At 41.8% G+C, this 26,673-nt stretch overlaps 1 protein-coding gene across 2 annotated transcripts; it reads left to right on the plus strand.

The window, feature by feature from the left end:
- Positions 1-591: 591 nt before the first annotated feature.
- On the plus strand, positions 592-22,726 carry enpp4 (ectonucleotide pyrophosphatase/phosphodiesterase 4). Of its 2 annotated transcripts, XM_080720811.1 has the most exons (8): positions 592-729; positions 6,095-6,341; positions 8,532-8,825; positions 10,584-10,688; positions 11,800-11,998; positions 13,130-13,303; positions 15,033-15,302; positions 19,657-22,726. In XM_080720811.1, the coding sequence occupies exons 2-8, from the start codon at positions 6,096-6,098 to the stop codon at positions 19,752-19,754; spliced, it is 1,386 nt and encodes a 461-aa protein (XP_080576937.1). In that variant the 5' UTR covers positions 592-729; position 6,095; the 3' UTR covers positions 19,755-22,726. The 2 variants fall into 2 exon arrangements, with proteins under 2 accessions (XP_080576937.1, XP_080576938.1); XM_080720812.1 differs by lacking the exon at positions 592-729 and having other exon boundaries at positions 6,073-6,341.
- Positions 22,727-26,673: the final 3,947 nt, after the last annotated feature.

A 26,673-nucleotide genomic window follows, 5' to 3' on the forward strand; every position in this document is an offset into this window, starting at 1 on the left:
GCTTTTGGGGGGGGGGGGGGGGTTATTTGTATTGTTAGACAGGATCAAAAATAAATAAAAGGCGAGCGCCTTTTCGCCTTAATGAGCCGTCCGCGCCTGCTACTACTGGTAGACCTAGGCTACTATAAGTACATTTTGATACTGATAGGTCTACTTTTGTACTTTTACTGAATTAGCCTATTTTAATTCCAAACTACTTGTGGCAGAGTATTTCTGCAGTATTGATGATACTTTTTTTTGCTTCACAGCAAAGTAAAGAATTGGAGAGTAGTACTTTTTCCACCACTGTTCATTTACATTTATTTGTTCTTATTTCCTGTAGAAATAAGCTTAGTCTTTTCATGGATCTCCTTTTAGTAGACCTTGTACCAGTGAACTGTACCGTCATGAAACTGTACCTTTTCCTATGCAAACTTCTAATAAAGTCTTCAATCAATCAATCAAATCAATCAAACAAAGAGGAACGGCAACCTACTGCGAACCGGATCCCAATATCGTTCATTTCAAAGAGCCGTTCAAAAGACTCGATTCGTTCACGGACGTCCCACCTCTAGCGTGGGTCTCCTACTACTCTACTTACTTGGAGGAAGTGTGCTGTCTGTCAGAATGCCGTTGCTGTTGACAAACTTGACTGACTAGATTGATCGGAGAAAGTAAGTTTCTGAACGTTATTCACCTGAAGGAGGTAACGGAGCTGCTGTAACGCCTGTGGACACAAACCCCCTGCAGGTAACATGATCGATCAGCTGTTTAGCTGTTTTAGCATTCAAACTGTCAACGTTGTGTTGTGTTGTTGTATGTGACATTAGCCTGCTAAATGCTAGCCAGTCTGAGTCTGTCTGGTGTATATAAGGTTACAGCCACGTCTGATTTCTGCCAGGTGGTAATATAATACTGTTTACCTGCTGGTGCTCCCATATCAAATATTATAGCAATACATTATAGTGTGCTGCTGTTTACATTCGCTCTCTCTCTCTCTCTCTCTCTCTCTCTCTCTCTCTCTCTCTCTCTTATTTTATATATATAGGCCTATATATATATATATATATATATATATATATATATATATATATATATATAATGTGTGTATTGTGGGTATGTTTGTTATTTATCTGGTGGCATCTTTCATTGTGGCATCATTTACTTTTTGCAAAATGATGAACTTCCTGGTTCTTTTGTGTACTTTGCATTTGAACGTCATACTATGAAGTGCACTTTCTTTTGTAATTGGATGCTTAATTTTGTGTGTGTGTGTGTGTGTGTGTGTGTGTGTGTGTGTGTGTGTGTGTGTGTGTGTGTGTGTGTGTGAAGGAGATTATGTGTGTGGTGTTTGAATGTGACAGAACCTGAATGACTTAATGAATGTGTGTTTGCTTGCTTGCTTGCCAAACGTTTCTTTTCAATTATCAGACCTAACTCAATTCAATCACATTAACTCCAGTTCCACGGGTTCCTTTGAGATGGCAGTCGGCTCTGCTTGCAGCATAGCAGAGCTTCTTCAAATCCAGAAGCAAATTAGAAAATTGCATTTCAGGGGCAAGGAGAGACCAGGAGGGTTAGGGTATGGTGTGTAGTGCTCCTATGAAGGCCGCCTTACTGTATAACCAGGGGTCTTCAACGTTTTCAGGCCAAGGACCCCTTAGTTGAGAGAGAGGTGAAGCAGGGAACCCACAATCTGTTCATAGGCGATAGATTCCATATAGTTTCATTGTTTGACAGCACAATCATCAGTGTATTTTGGATTCATGTCAATTTGTGTTTTCAGATATTTAACCACTTGAACAGTCAATACTTAATAAACTTGACCTTTCACTCTGTACTTAGTCTGCTCCTTTTCCCCTCACCAAAGGTCTTTGCCGAAAATAGGCAATCTACAAGCTCACAACACCTCGCAGCTAACAAGTTTATATCACACAGAGATTTGGAGGACCCCCTGTAGTAACTCTGAGGACCCCCTACGGGTCCCGGACCCCCTGTTGAAGACCCTTGGTCTGGACTATTATATTGTGGGCTTGCTTGGTGTGCTGGCCTACAGGCCTACATTTCTCGTTTATGATCATAGATGTGTGAGTCTGTGGGGTGTTTTGTGTCAATGTGTCAGGTCAAGGAGGAACACATACACTGTTTTGAAAATGTCTTGCTGTAAGGGGAAAACATCAGAGCCAGCTAGCATTCATTCTCCATTCAAACATTTTAAGTACACACAGGAACCTGTTTTAATGGTAACATTCAGACAAGAATGCACTGCCGGTTTGGCAGCAAACAAAGAGTCAGAGAACGAACAAAAGACAGTAGTAAAATAATATGCACACTATTTCAAATGAACCATGAGGTTATTAAGCAGAGTAAACTGGACCTTATGAATTGCGTTATTGCTTTCCAAGCCTTACCTCTGTTTTGGGGTATTATCAAAATATGCACAGATGCCATGATTAATATATACTGGTTACAGTATTAACTATAAAACCCAACCATAATAGCTTTAATATAGCTGCCGTGCCCATGCTTGACAGACTGACGTACATCCTTGCCCTGTGTACAATTGAATCTATTGTACAGTAAATCTCATCGCAGGCTGCCATCATTTGAAATTTGTCTTAGATGTTACTGGCTGGTGATTTAGCCTGTCATTATATTCTAGATAGGTTTCATTTTATGGTTAATGGACTGGTGTTGACTGTCAAAATGAAAGTCTGTGGCTAGCTTAAGTCATTTCCTGGAAAATCCGAACCTCTTCCTCTTTCTATTCGCTTCTCACCTTTTTCATGAGTGCTGTGCTGTTGTTGCAATAGGATTACTATGCTTTCTTCCTTTTCTGTCAGCTATCATTTAAAATCGGTGCTTAAAGGAGTAGTTCACCCACAAAATGAAAACATTTCTATTGATTACTCACGCCATTGAGACTTGAGTTAAATAGTATTTTTTTGTATTTGTCGCATTCCTAAGACAAAAATGTGATTATAGTAAATTTACCCACATTGATTCCGGATGGGGACCCGGATGCATGGCCCTGGTTGGGGACCCAAATGAATGGCAGTGGATGGGGAAACTGTCAGGGTACTTGTTTATGTAATTTTTGTCTTAGGAATGCGACAAAAAACAACTCAAGTCTCTATGGCATGAGTAATCAATAGAAAAAAGGTCATTTGGGGGGTGAACTGGAAAAAACAAACCTAGCCCAGCCCAGCCCAGCCCAGCCCTACCCTCCCCTGCCCCTTCAAACAAACCTAGCCCAGCCCAGCTCTACCCTCCCCTGCCCCTTTTTTGTATACTAGAAGCTCGGCCGCCCTTCGGGCGGCCGAGCGTCTAGTCGGCGCCCTGGCCAACTCGGGAACAATGTAAATAGGGGATGAATGCCCCGCCCTTTAATGCAAACCCCATTATACCTGTTGTCATAGGATCTGTTTTGACCATCTGTTTGCGTGTGTCCATTTATCATTTATGCCCATATATGGTTGATATCTATCTGTCTACGTCCATTTTATGTCCATATATGGAGATCTCTGTAGGACCCGTTTTGACCATCTGTTTGCCTGTGTCCATTTATGCCCATATATGGAGTTATCTGTCTGTCTGCGTCCATTTTATGCCCATATATGGAGATCTCTGTAGGACCTGTATTGACCATCTGTTTGCCTGTGTCCATTTATGCTCATCCCATAATACCTGTTGTCATAGGACCCGTTTTGACCATCTGTTTGCCTGTGTCTATTTATGCTCATATATGCCGCGGTGGGGAGCGTGCATATACTCTATCTGTGTCCATCTTTTATGCCCATATGCCCATATATGGAGATCTCTGTATCTGCCCATATGCCCATATATGGAGATCTCTGTCTGTGTCCCTTTTATGCCCATATATATGCGTCAATTTTATGCCCATATGCCCATATATGGAGATCTCTGTATCTGCCCATATGCCCATATATGGAGATCTCTGTATCAGTCATATATGGAGATCTCTGTATCTGCCCATATGCCCATATATGGAGATCTCTGTATCAGTCTGTGTCCCTTTTATTCTGCCCATATGCCCATATATGGAGATCTCAATCTGTGTCCCTTTTATGCCCATATATCTGTCTGTGTCCCTTTTATGCCCATATACGGAGATATCTGTCGGGTCGAGGCAAGGCCCCTGTATTGCCCATATATGGAGATCTCTGTATCTGCCCATATATGGAGATCTCAGTCTGTGTCCCTTTTATGCCCATATATCTGTCTGTGTCCCTTTTATGCCCATATACGGAGATATCTGTCGGTTCGAGGCTAGGCCCCAGTTCTCAGTCTTATGCCCATATACGGAGATATCTGTCGGGTCGAGGCAAGGCCCGGCACTGCAGTGATGTCACAATGAATCAGCGCTTGCGCCCGGCACTGCAGTGATGTCACAATGACTCAGCGCTTGCGCCGATTTCCGCATAAGGAGATTCCGAACGTTTCACGGCGGTTAGGGAAAACCGCGCGTCGGGTCGGGTCGAGGCCCGGCACTGCACTCCGTGCCGCGGCGGGGAGCGCGCGTGCTGAATCTGAAGCCGCCTGTGTCCATTTATGCCCATATATGGAGTTATCTGTCTGTCTGCGTCCATTTTATGCCCATATATGGAGATCTCTGTAGGACCTGTATTGACCATCTGTTTGCCTGTGTCCATTTATGCTCATCCCATAATACCTGTTGTCATAGGACCCGTTTTGACCATCTGTTTGCCTGTGTCTATTTATGCTCATATATGCCGCGGTGGGGAGCGTGCATATACTCTATCTGTGTCCATCTTTTATGCCCATATGCCCATATATGGAGATCTCTGTATCTGCCCATATGCCCATATATGGAGATCTCTGTCTGTGTCCCTTTTATGCCCATATATCTGCGTCCATTTTATGCCCATATGCCCATATATGGAGATCTCTGTATCTGCCCATATGCCCATATATGGAGATCTCTGTATCAGTCATATATGGAGTTCTCTGTATCTGCCCATATGCCCATATATGGAGATCTCTGTCTGTGTCCCTTTTATGCCCATATATCTGCATCCATTTTATGCCCATATGCCCATATATGGAGATCTCTGTATCTGCCCATATGCCCATATATGGAGATCTCTGTATCAGTCTGTGTCCCTTTTATTCTGCCCATATGCCCATATATGGAGATCTCAATCTGTGTCCCTTTTATGCCCATATATCTGTCTGTGTCCCTTTTATGCCCATATACGGAGATATCTGTCGGGTCGAGGCAAGGCCCCTGTATTGCCCATATATGGAGATCTCTGTATCTGCCCATATATGGAGATCTCAGTCTGTGTCCCTTTTATGCCCATATATCTGTCTGTGTCCCTTTTATGCCCATATACGGAGATATCTGTCGGTTCGAGGCTAGGCCCCAGTTCTCAGTCTTATGCCCATATACGGAGATATCTGTCGGGTCGAGGCAAGGCCCGGCACTGCAGTGATGTCACAATGAATCAGCGCTTGCGCCCGGCACTGCAGTGATGTCACAATGACTCAGCGCTTGCGCCGATTTTGCGCCGATTTCCGCATAAGGAGATTCCGAACGTTTCGCGGCGGTTAGGGAAAACCGCGCGTCGGGTCGGGTCGAGGCCCGGCACTGCACTCCGTGCCGCGGCGGGGAGCGCGCGTGCCGAATCTGAAGCCGGTGGGACGAACGGTTCTCGAGATACGCGGATTACAGACAGACACACACGCAGACACGCACGCAGAGACTTCTCGCATTTATAGATAGATACTTATTGTTTGTATTGACTTACTGTATTTTGTTCTTTCATTTTTTTTACTGACTATATCTACTGCATAGTACTGTGTTCTATTCGTCTGTCATTCAATGTTATATGAGATACTTAAATGGTTTCCTGTGGAAATAAGCTTAGCCTTTTCTAGGATCTCCTTTTAATAGACCTTGTACCAGTGAACTGTACCGTTGTGAAACTGTACCTTTTCCTATGCAAACTTCTAATAAAGTCTTCAATCAATCAATGAACTACTCCTTTAACAACATACTCAGAATGAACTATGTCTGTGTCCTTCTCTCTCTCTCTCTTCGTGTTTCTGTGACCCTATGTTACTTCTTAAGAATGTTACCCAGCATGCTGTTGGGCTTGGTTTGTGGCCTGGGCTCACTGGCTGGGGTGAGGCCAGACTCGGGCACCGACGACGAAGGCCCACATCCCCTGCTGCTGGTGTCGTTTGATGGTTTCCGTGCCGACTACCTGCAGAGGTTCCCCATGCCCAACCTGAAGCTCCTCTACAGCCAGGGGGTCCTGGTAGACCATCTGACCAACGTCTTCGTCACCAAGACCTTTCCCAACCACTACAGCCTGGTAAGAGACTAGTTATGGGCGGGCGACTTTAAATTTTAGGCCTAGAATTATTGAATGCTTTAACCAAGTGAAAAAATAGCAGATATACAAGCTCACAGCGCGGCACCGAGTGCCGCGCTGCGAGCTTGTAGATCTGCTATTTTTTGAAAAAGTCGTGAAAATGTGTGCAAATCTTTGAATACATGTATTTTCAAAGCGAAATCACATTTTGCTTCTGGGTGGTCCCTGGAACTAAATATTTTGAGATGGGGGTCCGTGGCCAGAATATATACTGTATACTTGTGGGGGTCCTTCACATGAAAAAGTTTGAGAACCACTGACATAGTAGTCTCTCAAGAACAAACTAACTGAGCTCCAGTTAAGTGAAAAGGACCTTTTCTTTGACGATGGCTGGCCAGATTGCTGACATAGAAACATAGTTTTTTTCAACAAAAAAAAAAGAAGAAAAACCTTAGAAGGATTCAAAAGACACTTATAGAATCGGATCAAAATCGGGTCGAAATTCGAGTTTTCACGATTTTTCAAAAATAGCAGATCTACAAGCTCACAGCGAGGCACTCGGTGCCGCGCTGTGAGCTTGTAGATCTGCTATTTTTGCTATAATTCTAGGCCTAAATGGGTGAAACAGTGATATCACAACAGTTGTGGTTCAGACATGGGTGTTTCATGTTTCAATGTTGTTCCTCAGCTATGCACTTCAACCCCCAGGTGTCACATGTCTTTATTTACTGACACTAGACTAGACAGCTGAATGGCAGCAAAGAGCCTGCCCTGAGGGGACATGATCTTTGTCAGGCCGGGGCGTGATCTACATCATTTGTTAGTCAGAATAACATGCCTGCCTCTCAGCCACCAGCTGACCCTGCTCAACATTATGGCCTCTACCTCCTCACCTCTCAGCTCGTTTGACCCAGGGGGAGAGTTCCGCCGATTTAAAATGAGGCCAATACGAAACTAAAACTTCCTATGATTGGCCGCTAGTTGTGCTGTTTTCCCCCTGGCCGGTTGCAAAAAGAATTGTTTTCCATTGGACCCCATTCATTTTCCCCATTCGTGTTCTAACCTTAATTAACATTTTCATGAATACTTTATGGTTCCTATCGCTAGTTGAAAATTGCCTTTCAATTACGATGATATGCGTTTTGTGAAAATAAGGTCCCATTTATGTTAAAATTGATGATAAAGTTGTGGGGGGCGTGGCCAACTAAACTGATACCAGCCGGCTGTGTTCTTCTTTGTGTGCTGTATTTCGGGAGGCTCCGACCACATTCTCCCATGTATCCCTGCGGTTGTTGCACGTGACCGTTGGCAGCCAATAGCCTCCACCGGTTGCATTTCAATCTATGATGGCAACACCCATGCCAAGGACCCATATTGTGTCATTTGCGCTGCATAGAAACCAATGGCTTCGCTTTGTCCATATCTTTTATACAGTCTATGGTTTGACCTCATTTGATCCTGCATTGACTTTTTATTTCCAGTACATTCTTATAAAAAATCATGAAAAATGCTTACTTCAAAGATAAAGCCAACCAGCTGAATCTACTCTACGGGTCTCCTCCCACTCTCTCTAGCTGTAACTTTCAACCAGCTAGCTAGCTAGCTAGCTACAGTAAACTGGGCCCATAGTATATGTAGCTAGGGATGTCACGATATGATGGCGATTATTATTGTCACTCAAATAATTGCAATTAACGATTTAATTGTGTTTTTGTCGTTGACAATTATTACATTTCTGTTTGGCTTTTAGGCTTTGAAGTTGCACATGGCAGATATGACACATAATCTAAAAAAAAAAATACTGGCATATTTGACAACTTTATACATAAAAAAGAACATTGATAGTGGAAATTGCCGATCAACAAGCTCACAACGCGTTGCATTGCAACATGTGAGCTGGTAGATCTGCTATTTCCAATATTTTTGAAAATGTTTGAAAATATATGAAAAAATGGAAACAATTGACGATTATGACAAAATAATTGCGATTATGTCAAAATAATTGCGATTAGACGATTATGTAATAATTGTGACAGGCCTACTAGTAGCCACTTGTTCTTGGTTACAGTTTTAAATAGTAAATACTGTTTTCTAAATACATTTTCCTTTTTGTTTTCCTGACTTGCCTGATTGTTCTATCCAGGTGACAGGACTGTATGCAGAGTCTCATGTACTGATTGTTCTATCTAGGTGACAGGACTGTATGCAGAGTCTCATGGCATCCTGGCCAGCGTCATGTACGACCCGATCAACCACAAGAACTTCAGCGTATCCAACGACAAAGACCCCTTCTGGTGGAACGGGGCCCTGCCCCTCTGGATCACAGCGCAGGACTCCGGCTACCAGACGGCTGCCATGATGTGGCCCGGCTCCGACGTGGTCATCAGGAACCGCACAGCGTCCCACTTCCTCCCGTACAACTCTTCCATGAGTTTCAGGGAACGAATAGGGAACGTGACCAACTGGATCAAAGGGGACGGAAAGGTAAGGAAACGTCCTTGTTCCCAAACGTGACCGTAGCTGAGCCGACTGCACTGTTCTGTTTACGAGGGGTGCAACGGTTCAGTTAGCCCACGGTACAGAAAAAAAAAATATATATCCAAAGATTTCAGTTTATTTAACTTAAAGGAGTAGTTCACCCCTAAAATGACTTTTTTTCTATTGATTACTCAGGCCATGGAGAGTAGAGTTCAATAATATTTTTTGTTTTTTGTCACATTCCTAAGACAACATTTTGATTCGAGTAAATTTACCCCCATTGATTCCGGATGGTGACCCGTTTCGAAACGGGTCACCATCCGGAATCAATGGGGGTAAATTTATTGTTATCACATTTTTGTCTTAGGAATGTGACAAAAAACAAAAAATATTATTGAACTCTACTCTCCATGGCCTGAGTAATCAATAGAAAAAAAGTCATTTTGGGGATGAACTACTCCTTTAAAATATTTGTAAAGTAATTGTTTTAGTAAATTAAAGTAAAAAAAAACCTATTACAGTATTTTCTGCCTTTCGTTATTTTCAAGAAAAAAAAATACATCGCTTTTTTGATGCCTTCCATTTTATGCTCTAGGGGGGGGGGAAACACCTCATGTCATTTTGCCTCGCGTGTGGACAGTGTTGATTTCGTCGACTAAAACTATGACGAAAAATGTGTGTCAACTGTGTTTTTTTCACTGACGAAAACTACATAAAAACGAAATAAAAACTAAGCTGTGATGACTAAAACTGAGACTATATATATTGACAATTTCGTCAACAAAATAAAAACTAGACTAAAACGTTAGGGAGGGACTAGTGGAGGAGAAAGTAATTTTATATTTAGTTGCTCTCAGATGTTGCGCTGCGACACGTTGTTGTGAGCTTGTAGATCTGCTATTTTCAGCATGCAACCAAGTGTAAAATCAGTCATTACGATGCCATCAAGGGTTGCCAAAATACATTTTAGTTGACTAAATCAACTGTAGATTTAGTCAACTAAAATTAGACTAAAACTAAAACTTCAGGAGACTAAATTATGACTAAAACTAAATTAGATTTTATTCAAAAGACTATGACTAAAACTAAATCAAAATTTGCTGTCAAAAACAACACTGCGTGTGGAGCGCGCATTGTGGACAGAGAGGAGAGGAGAGGGGAGGGGAGATCTGTCGCAAAGAAAACTAAACAAAGGTTTAGGACTGGAGACAGCAGCACAGAAACGTTAGCTAGAGCCAAATCAATTGATGAAATCTCCTAAGTTATGAATGAAATGATGATGTCGCCCCTGAATATAGGCGATACAGGCTACAGTCATCATGCTTGTGGATCTGCTGTTTTTGGTGAGTAACATCAGACGGATTCACTTGCGGATCACAGGCAACTCCGCAAGTCGTTTATTTATTTATTTTTTGCAAGACCGAAAAATTGCTTTCCATAAAGGCATATTGAACCGTGCAGGGCGTACCGTACGGTTCGGTTTTAAACCGTAAACCGTTGCACCCCTACTGTTTACCTAATAAATACCTCTTGCTCTTTGCACTACTTGAGAAACTAGTTGGGGCGGTGGGGGGTGGAATGAATTTGTGTATGAACACAGAAATGTGAGCCAGAGTCAACAATGTTTTCCAGTTTATTTCAACTGGTGACAGATGGCCCACACTGAGTTTGCTAGGCAACCCATTACAGCATGTACATGTACCTGTATGTCCATATTCATTCATCCATTCATTCATTCATTCATTGTCCCTGTCATCCCATTAGGAGAAAGGAGTGATGTTTTCAGCCCTGTACTATGAGGAGCCTGACCGCTCTGGTCATATCTATGGCCCTGACAACACCACTGCCATGACCATGGCACTGAAAGAGGTACAGTACACCATGCACACAGTAGATGTGTTCTACGCTAATATGACAAAATGTGTTTCTGTGCTTGTGTGTCCCTCTATTGGTTTAGCTCTGGTCCAGAGCGTCAGCTCCACTGACGCTCTGACAGACCCGTCGGCAAATGACTAGACCGCGATTTCTCAGCCCCTACGAGTGCTCAACTTGAGTCAAAATAAACTAAACTACTTCACTACTCAAGTAGTTACTTGATATACATTATACATTATTTTTGTAATGTAATAGAGCTCACCCACCTCGAGCAATCCAGCGGCCACCGGCACAGACACAATGGTTCACAACCCGGAAATAAGTGCCGGTCGAGTTGGATGCACTTTTATTTCGTGCCAAAAATATTGTATTTTGCAGAGTGGGTGGGGTGCTGAAAGGTTCTCAGCACATTGTGCTGAGACTTTCAACAACGCAAAACTACCTTTGGTTAGGTGAGTAGTGAAGTAGTTTAGTTTATTTTGACTCAAGTTGAGCGCTCGTAGGGGCTGGGAAATCCCGGTCTAGTCATTTGCCAACGGCTCTGTCAGAGCTGGACCAGAGCTACTATTGGTTCAACTGCCTTTATTTTTGTCTGTGTGTGGGGGGGGCGTTATTTGGAATCGCACATGAGTTCTGGGCGGAGCCGTTTGTTTTCACGCCTGTCGGCAGGTTAGCGTTAGTTTCACTGAGGTTAAGGTCAGGGTTAGGGTTAGGTTTAGGCATAGTTTTACTGAGGTTAAGGTTAGGGTTAGGGTTAGGCACAGTTTTACTGAGGTTAAGGTTAGGGTTAGAGTTAGGGTTATCGCACCTCCGTGCGGTCCAAGCGAACAAAAAGGAGCGCTCCCTAGTGCTAGTTCAGCCAATCAAAAGCTTCCATGGACGGGGTTTGCCCAGAACTCATGTGCGATTCCAAATAACGCGTGGGGGGGAGGTCTGTCCATTTAGTGCCCCTTGTAAAACACATCGAGCTTGGAGGAGATATGTTTGAAAGGTTCCTTTGCAAATCAAGGTGTGTGTGTGTGTGTGTGTGTGTGTGTGTGTGTGTGTGTGTGTGTGTGTGTGTGTGTGTGTGTGTGTGCGTGTGCGTGTGCGTGTGCGCGTGTAGGTGGATGACCACATAGGGCTGCTGATGTCAGAGCTGAAGCAGGCGGGCCTGTGGGGGCGTGTCAACGTCCTGGTCACCAGTGACCACGGCATGGCCCAGTGCTCTGCCCAGCGTCTCATCAGGCTGGCCGACTGCCTGCACCCGGACAACTACAGCCTGGTGGACATCACACCTGTCGCTGCCCTCATCCCACGCAAAGGTTAGCCTGGTTAATAAACCAGACCGCACAACACCACCCCCTGGCGGTATATCCAACACGCAGTGAGGATTTAGTATGAGCAACGACAGGCTACGCAAAGGTACCCATATACCAGCAGACACAAAGGTACCCATATACCAGCAGACACAAAGGTACCCATATACCAGCAGACACAAAGGTACCCATATACCAGCAGACACAAAGGTACCCATATACCAGCAGACACAAAGGTACCCATATACCAGCAGACACAAAGGTACCCATATACCAGCAGACACAAAGGTACCCATATACCAGCAGACACAAAGGTACCCATATACCAGCAGACACAAAGGTACCCATATACCAGCAGGACGGAATAAAACGGAACATTCAAGTGTACAACCAGGATGTGTTGGGCCTACTACTACTCTGATGCATTTCAAAGTATTTTATCTTACCACTAAACATTTATCAAACAGTTAATTAACAGTCCATTAATGGATTTAAATTGCTCAGGTGCCTTTTCTGTACAACCAGAACATGAACGGGAAAGTCATGAACTATCGCTGTTATAATCTATTAGAGGTCTCACGAATAGTTCAGGCAGCTACGAAGCCCTCAGACCTAGGCTGCAATCCTACTGATTTGCCCATATATGGAGATCTCTGCATCTGTCTGTCCAGGTCCCTTTTTTACCCTTGTATGGATATCTCTGTCTTTGTCCCTATTATTGTTAGATGGACGAGTCATGGTGATATGAGAGTGACGAGACGACGTGGTCCGAAGTACTAATTGTTTTCCTCGCACTCGGATGACTACTGATTATTCTATGCCTAATGTGTCCTAAAGCTTCATGTGCATTGTTTGTAAAGTTAATTATTCTCTTACCACTCTCTTAAAGTGAGTAGTGACATATGCCCATTATGTTTAGAGCTGCTTTTAGCCTCAAGATGTTTCATGGCTCCTATTTTACTTTTATATAATGAAATAGAGCTAACTGTTCTGTTAGTTAATGGTACAGATATACACATAAATATAGATGTGAGTAGAATAGAGCAGGTGCAGGTCAAATGTTTCTACAGTAATTGAAGGAATATGGGGCACACTGGTGTGTGTGCATGCACACATTCTTGCATTTCTCTTTCTCAGATCCAGAGACGGTCTTCGGTCTGCTCAAAAAGTGCCACCCCCACATGACGGCTTACCTGAAAGAGGCCATCCCTGATAGGCTGCACTACAAGAACAACCAGCACATCCAGCCAATCATCTTGGTCGCTGACGAGGGCTGGACCATAGTGCAGAACGGGAGCACGCTGCCGCGGTGTAAGTATAATTTTTATAGATTTTTACATTTTATGACAAATACAAAACAGCGACGGACAGCTCAGCTCAGACACGTTGCAAAACAAAGGACAGCGATACAAATATAGACTCCATATACCTACATCGGACCATGAAAAATACACATTGTTTGGTGCTTGACAGTCTGTACTCTGTAGATGGGTGAATAACTACACCAAAATGTTAAATTGTTAATACCCACAACAACAACAATATAAAGTAGAAAGGAAAAATTATGATAATGCTCCTATCCTATCCATCAATGTTAGTGGTATCGCTTCTGTTAACTCATTCTGTGCCAATCACGTGTATACACGTGATATATTAGCGCATCCCACAGTGCCAATCACGTGTATACACGTGATTCCAAAAAAAAAAAAAAAAAAAATTGAAATTTTTTTTTTGATTTTTTTTTTTGGACCCCATCAAAACTAGTGAACATGATTTCAATCGCGATTTTGCATGTTTAACCCCCATACAACCCCCATACAACTCAGGTAGCAGACCTCCAAGCTCACAACAGTGTAAAACATAATGGCTATTATCTCAAGAATGCCTGAACGGATTTCCAATCGGATTTTTTTGTTTGAAAGCTGTGAACAAACTGCACAAACCCACAACAATGCAATCCAGGATTGCATTGGATTTTTTAGAGCTCATTCTTCTCTGTTTTTTTCCCATGCATGAGGTGTGCAAGGTTTAATCATGGCTAAGTTGACGAAAATAAGGCTTTTAAAATGCTTGGTAGCCAATAGCTAACTTCAAGCTAACTTCATCCTCTTCCTGTACATGCACAAAGGAAAGTGTTTAGGCAAGTCATGGCTGCAGGGCTTCTGCATATACCAGCATATCTCTATGGGATTGTCTGTGGCACACTTGGCCCCCTCTAGTGGTGAAAGGGTGGCATTAAATGAGTTAAGGAACCCTATTGTTAAAGGGTTGGCCAAGCTTCGCGGAACGCTGAATTAAATTGAGTCGAAAATTAGCACTGCTCACTTCACACTTGATCAGTGTTCATTTTTTCAGCAAATCTTTATTTAGTCATAGTCTTAGTCTTTTGAATAACACACCATTTAGTCTTAGTCCTGTTTTAGTCTTCTGAAATTGATTTAGTCTAGTCTAGTCTTAGTCGACTTAGGGCTCTATTATGATCCAGGTCTTATGCCTTATGCCTTAACTTCTTTGCCTTTTTTTTACTATATAGACATTTCTTTTTAAATATTTCAAATAGCTGATCTGCAAGCTCACAACGTGCAGATGTAGATCAGCATTTGAAGTATTTAAAAATGTTTTTCAAAATAGTAAAAAAAAGGCAAAGAAGTTAAGGCATAAGACCTGGATCATAATAGAGCCCTTAGTCTTTTGGTATTAGTCTTAATCTTATATAACCACATAACTCTGAACAAGTCATTGTCTTCTACTGCCTGTTACTTGGTCAAAATAAACCATACATTAAAGATGTATTTGGCTTTAACTTCATTGCAGTTACATACCAGTGTTAATTTAGATCTAAGACGACTTAGATGTTGTCTTTTGAATAACACTCTTGTAGTCTTTTAGTCTTAGTCTTCTTAGTTGACAAAATTGAGCACATACATTGAGCACAATGGGCAATTACACAAAATACACATATTTCACACATACAGAAATGCAAACTCTCTCTCTCTGCTTATGTGCATATGACCATCTCTCTCTCTACCCCCTCCCCCAGTGGGCGATCATGGCTATGACAACTCCTTACCCAGCATGCATCCCTTCCTGGCGGCCGTCGGGCCCAGCTTCCGCCAGGGTTATCGCATGGCCACGCTGCAGAGCGTGGACATCTACCCGCTGATGTGCCGCCTGCTCTCGGTGCCTCCGGCAGCCAACAACGGCACCCTGGAGCAGGCACGGTGCATGCTGCCTGGGGAGTACTGCGTCACCGCTGCCATGGTGGTGGGCCTGGTGGTGGGGGTCCTGCTGGTCCTCACCACACTCACTGGTAAGGTCCCGGGGCTGTCACCATTGTGACATGACCATTAATTGTCACCCAAATAGTTTTGACGTTAGATTTCTGTTTGGCTTGTAGTCTTTGAAGTTGCACATGGCAGATGTGACACATATTAACCTAGATATACAAAGGAATGAATTTGATAACTTTATACTTAAACAAAAAAGAACATTGATTGTGGAAATAGCCGGTCTACAAGCTCACAACGCGTCACATCTGGGCTTGTAGATCGGCTATTTCCGCTATTTTTTTTTTTACGTAAACGATTGACAGTTTTGGCAAAATAATTGTGATTATGTCAAATAATTGTGATTGGACCATTATGTAACAATTGTGACAGGCCTAGGTAGGTCCTAGCGTTAAAAAAAAAAAAAAAGTTAAAATGAGGATGTGAGCATGGATCCTAGTTTGTGAATAGTCCCACGCCAAAACTAAAGTAGTGAGCCATACTCTTTACACAGTAGGAAACCTTAGAGGGACATACAGTAGTAAGTATTCCGACGGAATTAGATACAAACCAGTGGTGGAAATTAACTCATTGACTGCCAGCATTGGGAGCTTGTAGATTTTGCTATTTTTCAAAAAGAGTTTTATACATTTGAAAACTTGAACTGGGACAATCTGCAAAATGAGTACTTTTACTTATGATACTTTTGATGCCAATACTTTTATACTTTCACTTCGGGTACATTTTGAATTCCGGAGTTTTACTTGCATTAGAGTATTTCTTCATTGTAGTATTGATACTTTTATTTTTTAACTTCTTCAGTGCCATATTTAAAGTGGGACCTCTTATATTGCCGGTTCGCCAACAAAGGGTTAAAAAAATAGTGTGCACGCTGGTGCACGCTGGTGCACACATTCGTGCACAGATCATGCACTATGCATGTGCATGCTTTTCACAGCTTTCAAACAAAAAAATCCGCTTGGAAATCCGTTCAGGCATTCAGGAGAAGGCAGCCCTTATGTTTTCTTCAAATGTAAACAAACATGGCTGCCATGTTTGAAAGATGGGGTTGGTATGGGGGTTAAACATGCAATTTCGCGATCGCGATCATGGCTAGTACACTGTTGGAGGTCCAAATTTTTATTTAAAAAAAAAAAAAAAAAAATTTTTTTTTTTTTTTTTTTTTTATTATTTAAAAAAAAAAAGACGTCCAGAAGACGTCTGGCAGGGAGGTCCATAGTTAAAAAGACGTTTTTATTATAGAAAACGTCTTTTTTGGCAGGGTATGAGTTAAGTAAAACATTGAGTACTTTTTCCACCACTGATACAAACATGCCATCAAGGAGCTTTAATCTACTGGACTTATCAGGGTGTTTTGTGACTTTCTGAGGGTTAGAACAGGACGGCGTTGTGAGTCGTGGGATGCCTCCAGCACAGGGGTTCTCAAACCTTTTTAGGTTGGGACCCCCAAAATAAACATATGTGTCCCAGCACCCCCAGCAGCTAGTCATCTCGGGGACTGTCATTATTCCCTGTAGCCAAAATGATTTTTTTTTTTTTTTTTGCTCTTTTTTTTTTTATGCCACAACAGCATCTCATAATATCTAGGCTACATTTCACTTAAACGCCAGAGCTTAACTCTGCATGTAAATAAGACTTTTTTTAATTAATGTGAGAGATCGGTACATAATTCTGTTAGTCCTCCCAGTTTATATTAGCTAAAATGCTAACTAGCCAGCCTTTGTTAGCCGTTTGTAGCCAAATGCGGTAATATCGGGACTCCATTACTTAGCGAAGCAACCCACAGTATTTATCCCATTAATTTAATGCCACGTGTGTTCCAAATGAACAATTATTAACCACGTAATGTATGATTTTGTGTATTATTATTTATTATTCTTCCGCCGTTCTTGACTTCCGCTGTTTCTTCTTCTACGCTGGTGAAATGATCCTGGAGCGGCCTGGAGACGTCTGTGACGTATGCTCCGGTGCGGAAGCTTCCTTTGTCACTGAGTTAGCTTAGCATTGAATAGATCAGTGTCGTCCTAAACTATCTAATTCTAACGTTCAGGGTGTTTGTTTTTTTGGACAATAAATTGACAGCCAAGAAAACATGGATGGAATGCAATCGTTCACTCGCCGTCGGAAAGTTGACTTTAGAGTAGACTATTCTGGTTGACTGGCTATGAGTGGCTAACGGCTAACGCTAGCTAGCGTTAGCTAGCGCTAGCTGCAGCGCTAGCTGCAGGCTATAAACAAATAAAACGTGACCCAACTCTATTGTTGCTCTCTTCTACAAGCTCACAACGCGAGGCGGTTAAGCCTGTAGATTGTGTTTTATTATCAGGTCAAATAATCCTTCTGGCTGAAGTTACACAAACACTGATTATGCTACATTTAGCACAGTTAGCCCTGTTGCACACGTAATAGGTTCACTTCAACCTCGTGTTGAGCAGTTAATCCTATTTGCTACGTACGTCTACAAAAACCTTCATATTTCAAAGATAACGTGCTTACTGAAGTCTCACAGATGTCACAGTATGGTACGCTCAAGCAGAATTACCCGTATCTTTCGTATTGTTTAATAAACTGCATTTTAATCCGATCAGATGCCATTTTCTGTTGTTTTTCAGCCATGCGACCCCATCGGTTGCGAGGTGTACTGCACTTAGATACATTAATACCTTTTTAAGGAAACGACGACCGATCGGATTAAAATGCTCCTCATTAAATAATACGATCATTACGGGACATTCTGCTGGAGCGTACCCTATGGTGACATCTGTGAGCCTTCACTAAGCAATTTATCTTTGTAATCTGACCGTTTGTGTAGACGTATGTAGCAAATTGGTTAAACTGCTTCACGGTTGGCGCACTGTAGCGTCTTTACATTTAGCCCAATAATGCTTGAGATGCTGTTGTGGCATTATCTTTTTAGAGAGCAATAACTAAAGTTTAAAACATACATAAACCACTTTAGCCCTATGTTATACCAAGGCTATTTGAAAATAGACGATCTACAAGCTCACAACGCATTGCGGTGCGACGCGTTGTGAGCTTGTAGATCTGCTATTTTCAAACATTTTGTACTTTTACTTTTGGTACTTTAAGTACATTTGGATACCAATACTTTTGTACTTTTACTCAAGTACATTTTTTATTCTGGACTTTTACTTGTAACAGAGTGATTCTACATTGCAGAATTGATACTTTACTTTATTATAAAATGTTGGTACTTTTTCCACCACTGTGTAAACGTTTGTGTTCTCATGCCAATAAAGCTTCTTTGAATTGAAGATTGAATTGAAGATTGCTCCCCATGTGGCGGAGTCAGGTCATTGCAGGTTAGAAATTTATTTAAAACTTGAATATCTCAAAAGTACTATTTCAGCATGGCATCATTCTATAAGCCATATCTTCAAAACTGTTGGGTCAATCTCCACAACCAATATATCATTTTGTAGCTATGATCCCCAGCTTGCAAATGAAATGAAAAAATGAAAATGAAAAAAATTGCAATGACTGGCTCCTGGGGAGATTGGGACACATATTTGAACTGGGGACACATTTAATGTGACTCGGTTCCACAGATAAATATTGTGAAAATAGCAGATCTACATGCTCTCACGCCGCGAGGCATTGTGAGCATGTAGATCGGCTATTTTCTCAATGTTTGACTCTTGCTTACTTCATATTTGACCGTTCGGCCAGTTTGGTATTAAAACGGTCTTGAAAGTCCTTAAATCGTCACTTTATAAATGTGCATATACCCTGTATACACTTATACTGTGTGTTGGTTTGTTTACCGTTGAGTGAGAAGGAAAAAAATGACATTAAGCTAATCATCTGGGGACCCCACAAAATAATTTGGAGTCCCGACCCCAAGTTTGAGAACCACTGCTCCAGCGTAGGGTACGTGGGCGATATGGAAAAATACAATATCACAATATTTTCCCAAGCTGTATCACGATACACGATTTTATCACGATTCTTTTTCACATTGGTTTTTGTGGTTATTTTTTAAGTTACTTGACAAAAACTAGACTCTCTGGGTTCCTTTTGGGAGGTCAAATTTGAACTTTACAAGTATGTAAATCTGACAGTATACAAATTTGTATACTGTCAGAGTTAAGTGGAGACTTTAAAGATTTTAAAGTTTGATAACTACTGATTTAGACCAAAATGCAGGTTTAAATGAATTCTGCAATGAATCTCTGTATTAACAAATCAACAGGATTTTTTACAAGGCTCCCTCAATTGTATCACGATATATACGGTACCTCTGAAAAGGCGTATCGTGGAGACATTGTATCGTCTCAACGATAATTATCACCATATCGCCCACCCCTACTCCAGCGTATGCAGGAGCTGTTTGTCACAGAACCCTTGTTGTTTCAGGCCTCTTCAGGCTGATGAAGCGCCACCGACCCTCAGCATCCCGGCCCTTCCAGAGACTCCAGCTGGACGAGGAGGACGACGACCCCCTGCTGGAGTAGAGCCCGCCCCCAGCGCAGGGCTGGATCCAATCACACGACCCCCTGCTGGAGTAGAGCCCGCCCCCAGCGCAGGGCTGGATCCAATCACACGACCCCCTGCTGGAGTAGAGCCCGCCCCCAGCGCAGGGCTGGATCCAATCACACCACCCCCTGCTGGAGTAGAGCCCGCCCCCAGCACAGGGCTGGATCCAATCACACGTCTTCCTAGCTTCTCTATATGCTGTAAATCTCTTGCACTTATTATGGTTACTGAATAGACTGTCCGAAGAGTATCTCCTGTGTGTGTGTGTGTGTTTGTGTGTGTGTGTGTGTGTGTGTGTGTGTGTGTGTGTGTGTGTGTGTGTGTGTGTGTGTGTGTGTGTGTGTGTGTGTGTGTGTGTGTGTGTGTGTGTGTGTGTGTGTGTGTGTGTGTGTGTGTGTGTGTGTGTGTGTGTGTGTGTGTGTGTGTGTATTTATGTACTGTAAGTCTGTATTCACAAGCACGTTTAAAGACCAGTTGCTTTAAGCTGTAAGGCCCATTTATACTCCCTTTACGTATGAAAAATGAACACGCCAGATTCAAACGATGTAACCATCGCTGCTCACATACTCCGTCCTTGAGGTTAGCATCGATGTCACATTTTTTTACTACTTTTAGAAATTATAATAATGTTGTTTAAGGCCGCCCTTTAATTAAAACGTGTTTTTTAAAAGTCGTTCGCCGAAAACACCACTCGGGTGAAGCATTCTCTCATCCCTCTGACTATAGCCTGTTTTTGGGCTCTTTTTGAGTGAGTCTGTTTTGGTTTGTAGCTTTTAGTTTGCTGCTCATCCTCTGCCACGTCCCTTTCAGGAACTGGTCGTGTCTCGGGTTAGTGTTTTTCCAAACCGTGCGGTGAAAGTTCATCTGCCTTCTAAGCACGGCTGTGTTATGATAAGACGTTATTGCAGGGTATTGTAGTGATCTTTAAAGGGACAGTTGCCAGTGTATTACGTCTGCTTGGTTGGGGATATCACTTCATGGGAAGATGAGACGACCAAATTGGTCCCTGACTGACCAACCAGCAGGCTCTTTCTGCCTTGTCCCACCCTGGTTCCGCCTTTTTTATGTTGAATTTGCTAAAACATCATATTTGGAGAGAAAAAAACTTTTAAAAACATGCCCAGTAACTATACTGAGAGGCTCCTTTTTACTGAAACCAAGTTTTAAAATGAGAATTGAATACACAAAATAACAATAAGAAGCAACTGCATTTCAATGGTAGTGGATGGAGAGAAAGGACTTTTGTCCCGCCAAGACACAGCGACCAATGGGTGCGAAGAGGGACAACGGGCGGGACTTGACAAAGGGTGAATTTATTAAAGTGTCGAATTATAACAAGTTTTCTCAAGACACTTTACATAGGCTGCCTCGACCGTGTTGGGGGGACGGAAAGAGAGAGATAGGTGGGTGATATATACTATATTATTTCACCCACCTGGACCCATCCATTTATCAGTATGTGAATTATGACCCAAACGCAGTAATCTGTGGATTAACCATGGGTGTTTGCCTGTATGACTGCAGTCCGTGCCTCTAACTGTTATTGTGAACAAGTTTTGTTCATGGAGGCCTAGTATTTAAGAATGAATTGCCATTTTTGCCTGTGAGGCAAGTTTTGGGGCTCAACTGTAGGGGAATCTCACTGACCTTGTTAGTCTTAACCGATGAGCACCAACAGACTGCTTCACAAGAACATGATTAAAATTAGCCCCTATGTGACATATGACCAATCAAAAGTCTAGTCTCTTAAATATTTTACAGTTTTTCTTTTGTTTTCACAGACCTCAGATTATGAGTAAAATAAAAGATCATGTTATGTGACCTTCATGCACTAGAGGGCATGTCAGAGTCAAATGTTTTCGGACAAAAAACAGTGAATGTTGAGGTCATAATAATAATAATAGTAATAATAGCTGTTCTGTAATCACTGTTTGTCCCTGTGCTGATTTTAAGCGATATGCAGTAGATGTTTGACAATTCTCACCAACGAAAGACCATGTCTATCTACAAACACGTTTACGGGAGGTACTGCGTTTCTTCCATGTCCATACGCTTTCAGAAAATGTGCAGAAAGTTGGACGAAATGAATGTAGAAATTACAGACAGCCATCTCCGTCCGTATCTGTAAATGCACTTAATGTTGAGTATAAATGGGCCTTCTTCCATACTGACATTATGTCAGTTTCCCCCTTCAGTCATGGATTAACCCATTTAGAACGGGTACACAGTATTGTGTATCATTATTTTATGCTTTAACTATTGAAAAATAGCAGATATACAAGCTCACAGCGCGGCACCGAGTGCCGCTCTGCGAGCTTGTAGATTTTCTATTTTTGAAAAATCGTGAAAAATTGAATTTTGACCCGATTCTATAAGTGTCTTTTGAATCCTAAGGTTTTTTGGAAAAACCTATGTTTCTATGTCATCAATCTGGCCAGCCATCGTCAAAGAAAAGGTCCTTTTCACTCAATTGGAGCTCTGTTAGTCTGTTCTTGAGAGACTACTATGTCAGTGGTTCTCAAACCTTTTCATGTGAAGGACCCCCAAAATGATATATATTTGGCCACGGACCCCCATCTCAAAATATTTAGTTACATATATTCAAAGATTTGCTCACGTTTTCACAACTTTTTTCAAAAATAGCAGATCTGCAAGCTCGCAGCGCGGCACTCGGTGCCGCGCTGTGAGCTTGTATATCTGCTGTTTTTCACTGGTTAAAATAATTCTAGGCCCAATGGGTATTATCTGCTGCAACAGCACTGGCAAAGCACTCCCTCCAGGCAAAAGGAATATAATACCAAATGATAATGTATTATTTTTTATTATACTGTATGTAAATATCCATACAGTATCCCCCTAAAGGCCCATTCCCACTGGGCCAGATAAAAGATATCTGGAGATATTTCTCCAGATATTTTTCCATTCAAAGTGGATGGTAGATACAGATAAAAAAAATATATACCACAGATATTTGCCACAGATACTTTTATCTGTGGCAAAACATTTTTTTATCTGTATCTACCATCCACTTTGCATGGAGAAATATCTGGAGAAATATCTCCAGATATATTTTATCTGGCCCAGTGGGAATGGGCCTTTACTAGGGACTACTTGAATGTGTGAACACAAGCAAGTGAATCTTCTGTCCAGAAAATTCACTTGTAAAGGGAATTTTCTTCTTTCTTCTTTTATTTTTATTTTTTACTGGGCGGAGAGAACCATTGTATCGAACCGGCAAGAATGTTGTATTATATCGATGAGACTCCGTCCCCTTGAAGTTACTGTCGTAACTGCTGTTTTTTTTAAATTTTATTTCAGGATGTTATGACGGTTGTTGAATTTTAATAGCTTGATCTACTGACTTGAGATGTGTAAAATATTTTAATGTTTCTTTGGGTATCGAAATTAAGCTAACTTGTATAGCATGTTTGGTCTTGTTTTATTTATTGAGTTACTGTTTTTCATCAGCATGGGGAGTTAATAGCTAACTTGAGATCAGTCATACCTCACTGACATTCTCCTGTATGGGTTTTTAGAAGGCACAATCTTTACATTATTGTATCATTCAATGTGAGTATTCTGTATTTGTTTCCTGGGGCACTGTACGTTAGGGCATTCACCAAATATTCGAATATCAAAGTCACCATTCGACGTTGTTCACCAAAGTCGAATATTCTCTTTTTTTTTTTCTTTAAAACTAAGTTTATAAAGCTTGGCGAGATAGGAAGTCATAAGAATGAGTTGTCAATGCCCCTGGTGGATGAATTTGTTAATGCTCTATACCAGGGGGGACCTTTTTAGGCCGTGACCCCCAAAATAAACATATTTGAACTGGGGACCCTCATCCTGACAAGCACATTTAATGTGACTCGGTTCCGCAGAAAGATATTGTGTTCGCCTCTTGTACTCAATATTTGACAGTTTGGCCAGCCCTGTCGAATATTCGAGTATTCGAATACTTTGAGGTTGAATAATTCGAATACTAAAAATCACTATTCGTGAATGCCCTACTGTACATATGGGAGTAACTTTGTGACAGCGGCCTTTCACTTTAGGATCTCATTTCATCGTTCCATTCGTTGTGCCACTTACTGTAAATTGGTTTCAGCTCTTGACAGACGCAGTGCAGTCTCTGTAATATCTTATCATTTTGCTCTAATCTGATATTGCCCAAGTTGATTTATCTGTTATAAAACTACCGCAGGCAGACTTTGAACCAAATCAAGCATCCTCTTTCGACACCACTATTTTATAGTGGTGGTTGGCTGTATTATGGTTTATTACCAGTGCTTTACAGTTCTAGCACTGGCCTCTTCAGTGGCCTGGGAGGTTCTGGAAAACTATTCTCGTGCGTCTTCAGATTAATTGACCTGAAATTACAGGGACATCGGATGTTAGCGATTAATTGATCTGTACTGAAAACGTTTCTCAAAGTAAAATATCCCCTCAAATTTATATTCCAAGTTGCTCTGCAAGAGTGAACCTGGTCTTTCATTAAATCTGGACGATGTATTTCCATTTATTTCTGCCAAAGATATGACTTGCATTTATATTTGGCCAGTTTGTTCCCTGGCCTTCTCAGAGCAGCTTCTAGTGAGTGCGCAGGTTCCATGTTTAAGGTCTTACTAAAGGATTCAGACTGTTGACAGGCACACTGTTGGCTGTGGGCATTGAACCTTTTGATCTTTCTGTTACAGGACCTGCGTATTCACTCTTAAACTACCGTTGTCCTGTCCCTCTTGTATTGTTGCTAAAATGCACTTAGATGTTCCCAGCTCAGCCTCTATGTCTCTATAGCTTGCATCAAAGATCAGTGAACCGCTTGTTTATGCTTTGATTTAGGAGAACTGTCACACTTGGAGCACTCTATAAAAATAAAGATGATTGTTTTGGTACAGTATGTACACTCAATGCACTCCATGTTAACCACTTGAATCCTAGTGTCCCTATGCCATTTGCCAAAAATATCAGATCTGCACCTCACAAGAAGCCATGTTGTCACGCATTGTGTGCTTGTAGACCGGCTATTTTCAGAGAAGAGATTTGGAGTAGGCCTAGAGTGTAAAAAGGAGTGGACTTAGTATAGAACCCTGGGGGACTCCGGTCAATGAAGTAGGGTTTAAGTGGTTAAAGCACATCTCTTTGTAATACTTGTAAGATGTTTGAGGCACCTTTTGAAAGTTCAATTTTACAGAGAGGGTAAAAAAGCACATCTCTTTGTAATACTTGTAAGATGTTTCACCCCTCATGTTGGCACCTTTTGAAACCACCTCCTAAAAGTTCAGTTTTACAGAGAGGGAAAACCAGTCTGCTTGTATTTTTAGCAGGGACGTGCTGGCCTTTGGGAAAAGCGGGACAACTCCCGAACGGCCGGTTCATTCCCGGCCGGTCTAGAGAAAAAAAAAAAAAATGTCGGCCTTCGTTCCATTTTGGGGGCTGGGCGGCCAACAAAGTAAATCGTCACTGTCGGGCAGAAACCTTGTATCTTCAAGTTTCAAATTTGTAATTTTTTTCGCAAAGCAAAGCCCTGCTTCATCATACAAGGCCGTCGCACAAAAGTAGTGAAAACAGCAGATCTACAAGCACACAACGCCGTTGTGTGCGGCTGTTTTCACTAGTTTAAATCATTTTTAAAATGTCGGTTTCCACCCGACAACGATGAAATTTAACTCATGTAATTGGCCCACTGGCTTGTCACTTGTCATGATCTGAAATGGCAAATCTTTGAGTAGCAGCAGCGCTATAGAGAGAGATCTCTCTCTATAGCGCGCAATGAGGGCCTCTACAACTCTTTTTCCTGGGCTGAATCGGGCCCAGCATGTCCCTGATTTTTAGACTTTCAATCCTGCAGTGTGTCAGGTGGTCCGATGGGGTTTTATGCTGAGGTTCAGGGGTCCTGAACCTCTCTAAAACTGGCGCTCAGCACTTTAAGGGCCATCAAAGCTTTGAAGTGAAGCTGATGTATATTACATTGTGTGTGCATGTGGTGGTCTGTGTGTGGCCTCACATCAATATGCTCTCTGCCTCTCTTCCAAGTCCATGGGCCATATGAGATGTCGGTATCGGAAAGGTGGCAAAGGTTATCATGCATTTTTGAAAAGCTCTATTTCTGTAGATTATATTTTGGCATGATGACCCTTTCTGAGACACAGCTAAATTGGTGTTATCAGCCCTAGAGTTGGTGTCCCATTAACTTTACATTACAGAAAAAAAGCAAAAAATGTATCTGCTTTAAGTAACATATGAGGGGTCAAACTAGGGGTTTTTCATGATTCTAAATCCATTGCAAACATCTGTTTTGCATAAAAAACATTCCTTGGGTTAAAAAACGGCCCCACAAGACTATGGTTTAGTGATGAAAAGTGATGAGTCATCACTTTTCACACTTTTGTGGGGGCCAAAAATGCATGGTAACCTTTGCCACCTTTCCGATACCGACATCTCGTATGGCACATGGACTATCTAGCTGCTGTGTGGCTGCTGCTAGTAACCACAGCGCCAACCTTACCTACTATGCAAATCTACTGAGTTACTGAAGGAGGAGTTTCTACTGTGACTGTGAATCTGATCGGCTTGATTTGCAAGTCTTCTGTTTTTTTCTTCTTCTTAATGATTAAAGTTATAAACAAAATGACAATGGTTGTTGATTTGTGTGTGTGTGTGTGTGTGTGTGTGTGGGGTGTGGGGGAGAGAGAGAGAAAGTGACAGAATGGAAACGACAGAGCAACACACGTTTGAAAAATTAATTTAATTTATATTCCTTTATATATATTTTTTTCGTCTTTGCAGTCACAACAGTACAATGTAATAAAATGGCAAAGATATAAAATTTAACTCAATACTGACTCATACATTTCTGCAGTGTTTGAAACCCATTGAGCTGTACATGTATTCATT

The sequence above is a fragment of the Nannobrachium achirus genome (assembly GCF_963921795.1).
Source record: "Nannobrachium achirus genome assembly, chromosome: 24".
Taxonomy (NCBI): domain Eukaryota; kingdom Metazoa; phylum Chordata; class Actinopteri; order Myctophiformes; family Myctophidae; genus Nannobrachium; species Nannobrachium achirus.

Bases quoted from the DNA above. Each gene is read 5' to 3' on its own strand.
- enpp4 (XM_080720811.1), top strand. From the start codon at position 6,096: ATGTTACCCAGCATGCTGTTGGGCTTGGTTTGTGGCCTGGGCTCACTG. The intron at 6,342-8,531 runs GTAAGAGACTAG...TGTTCTATCTAG, and splicing joins TTCCCAACCACTACAGCCTG to GTGACAGGACTGTATGCAGA. The intron at 8,826-10,583 runs GTAAGGAAACGT...TCATCCCATTAG, and splicing joins GGATCAAAGGGGACGGAAAG to GAGAAAGGAGTGATGTTTTC.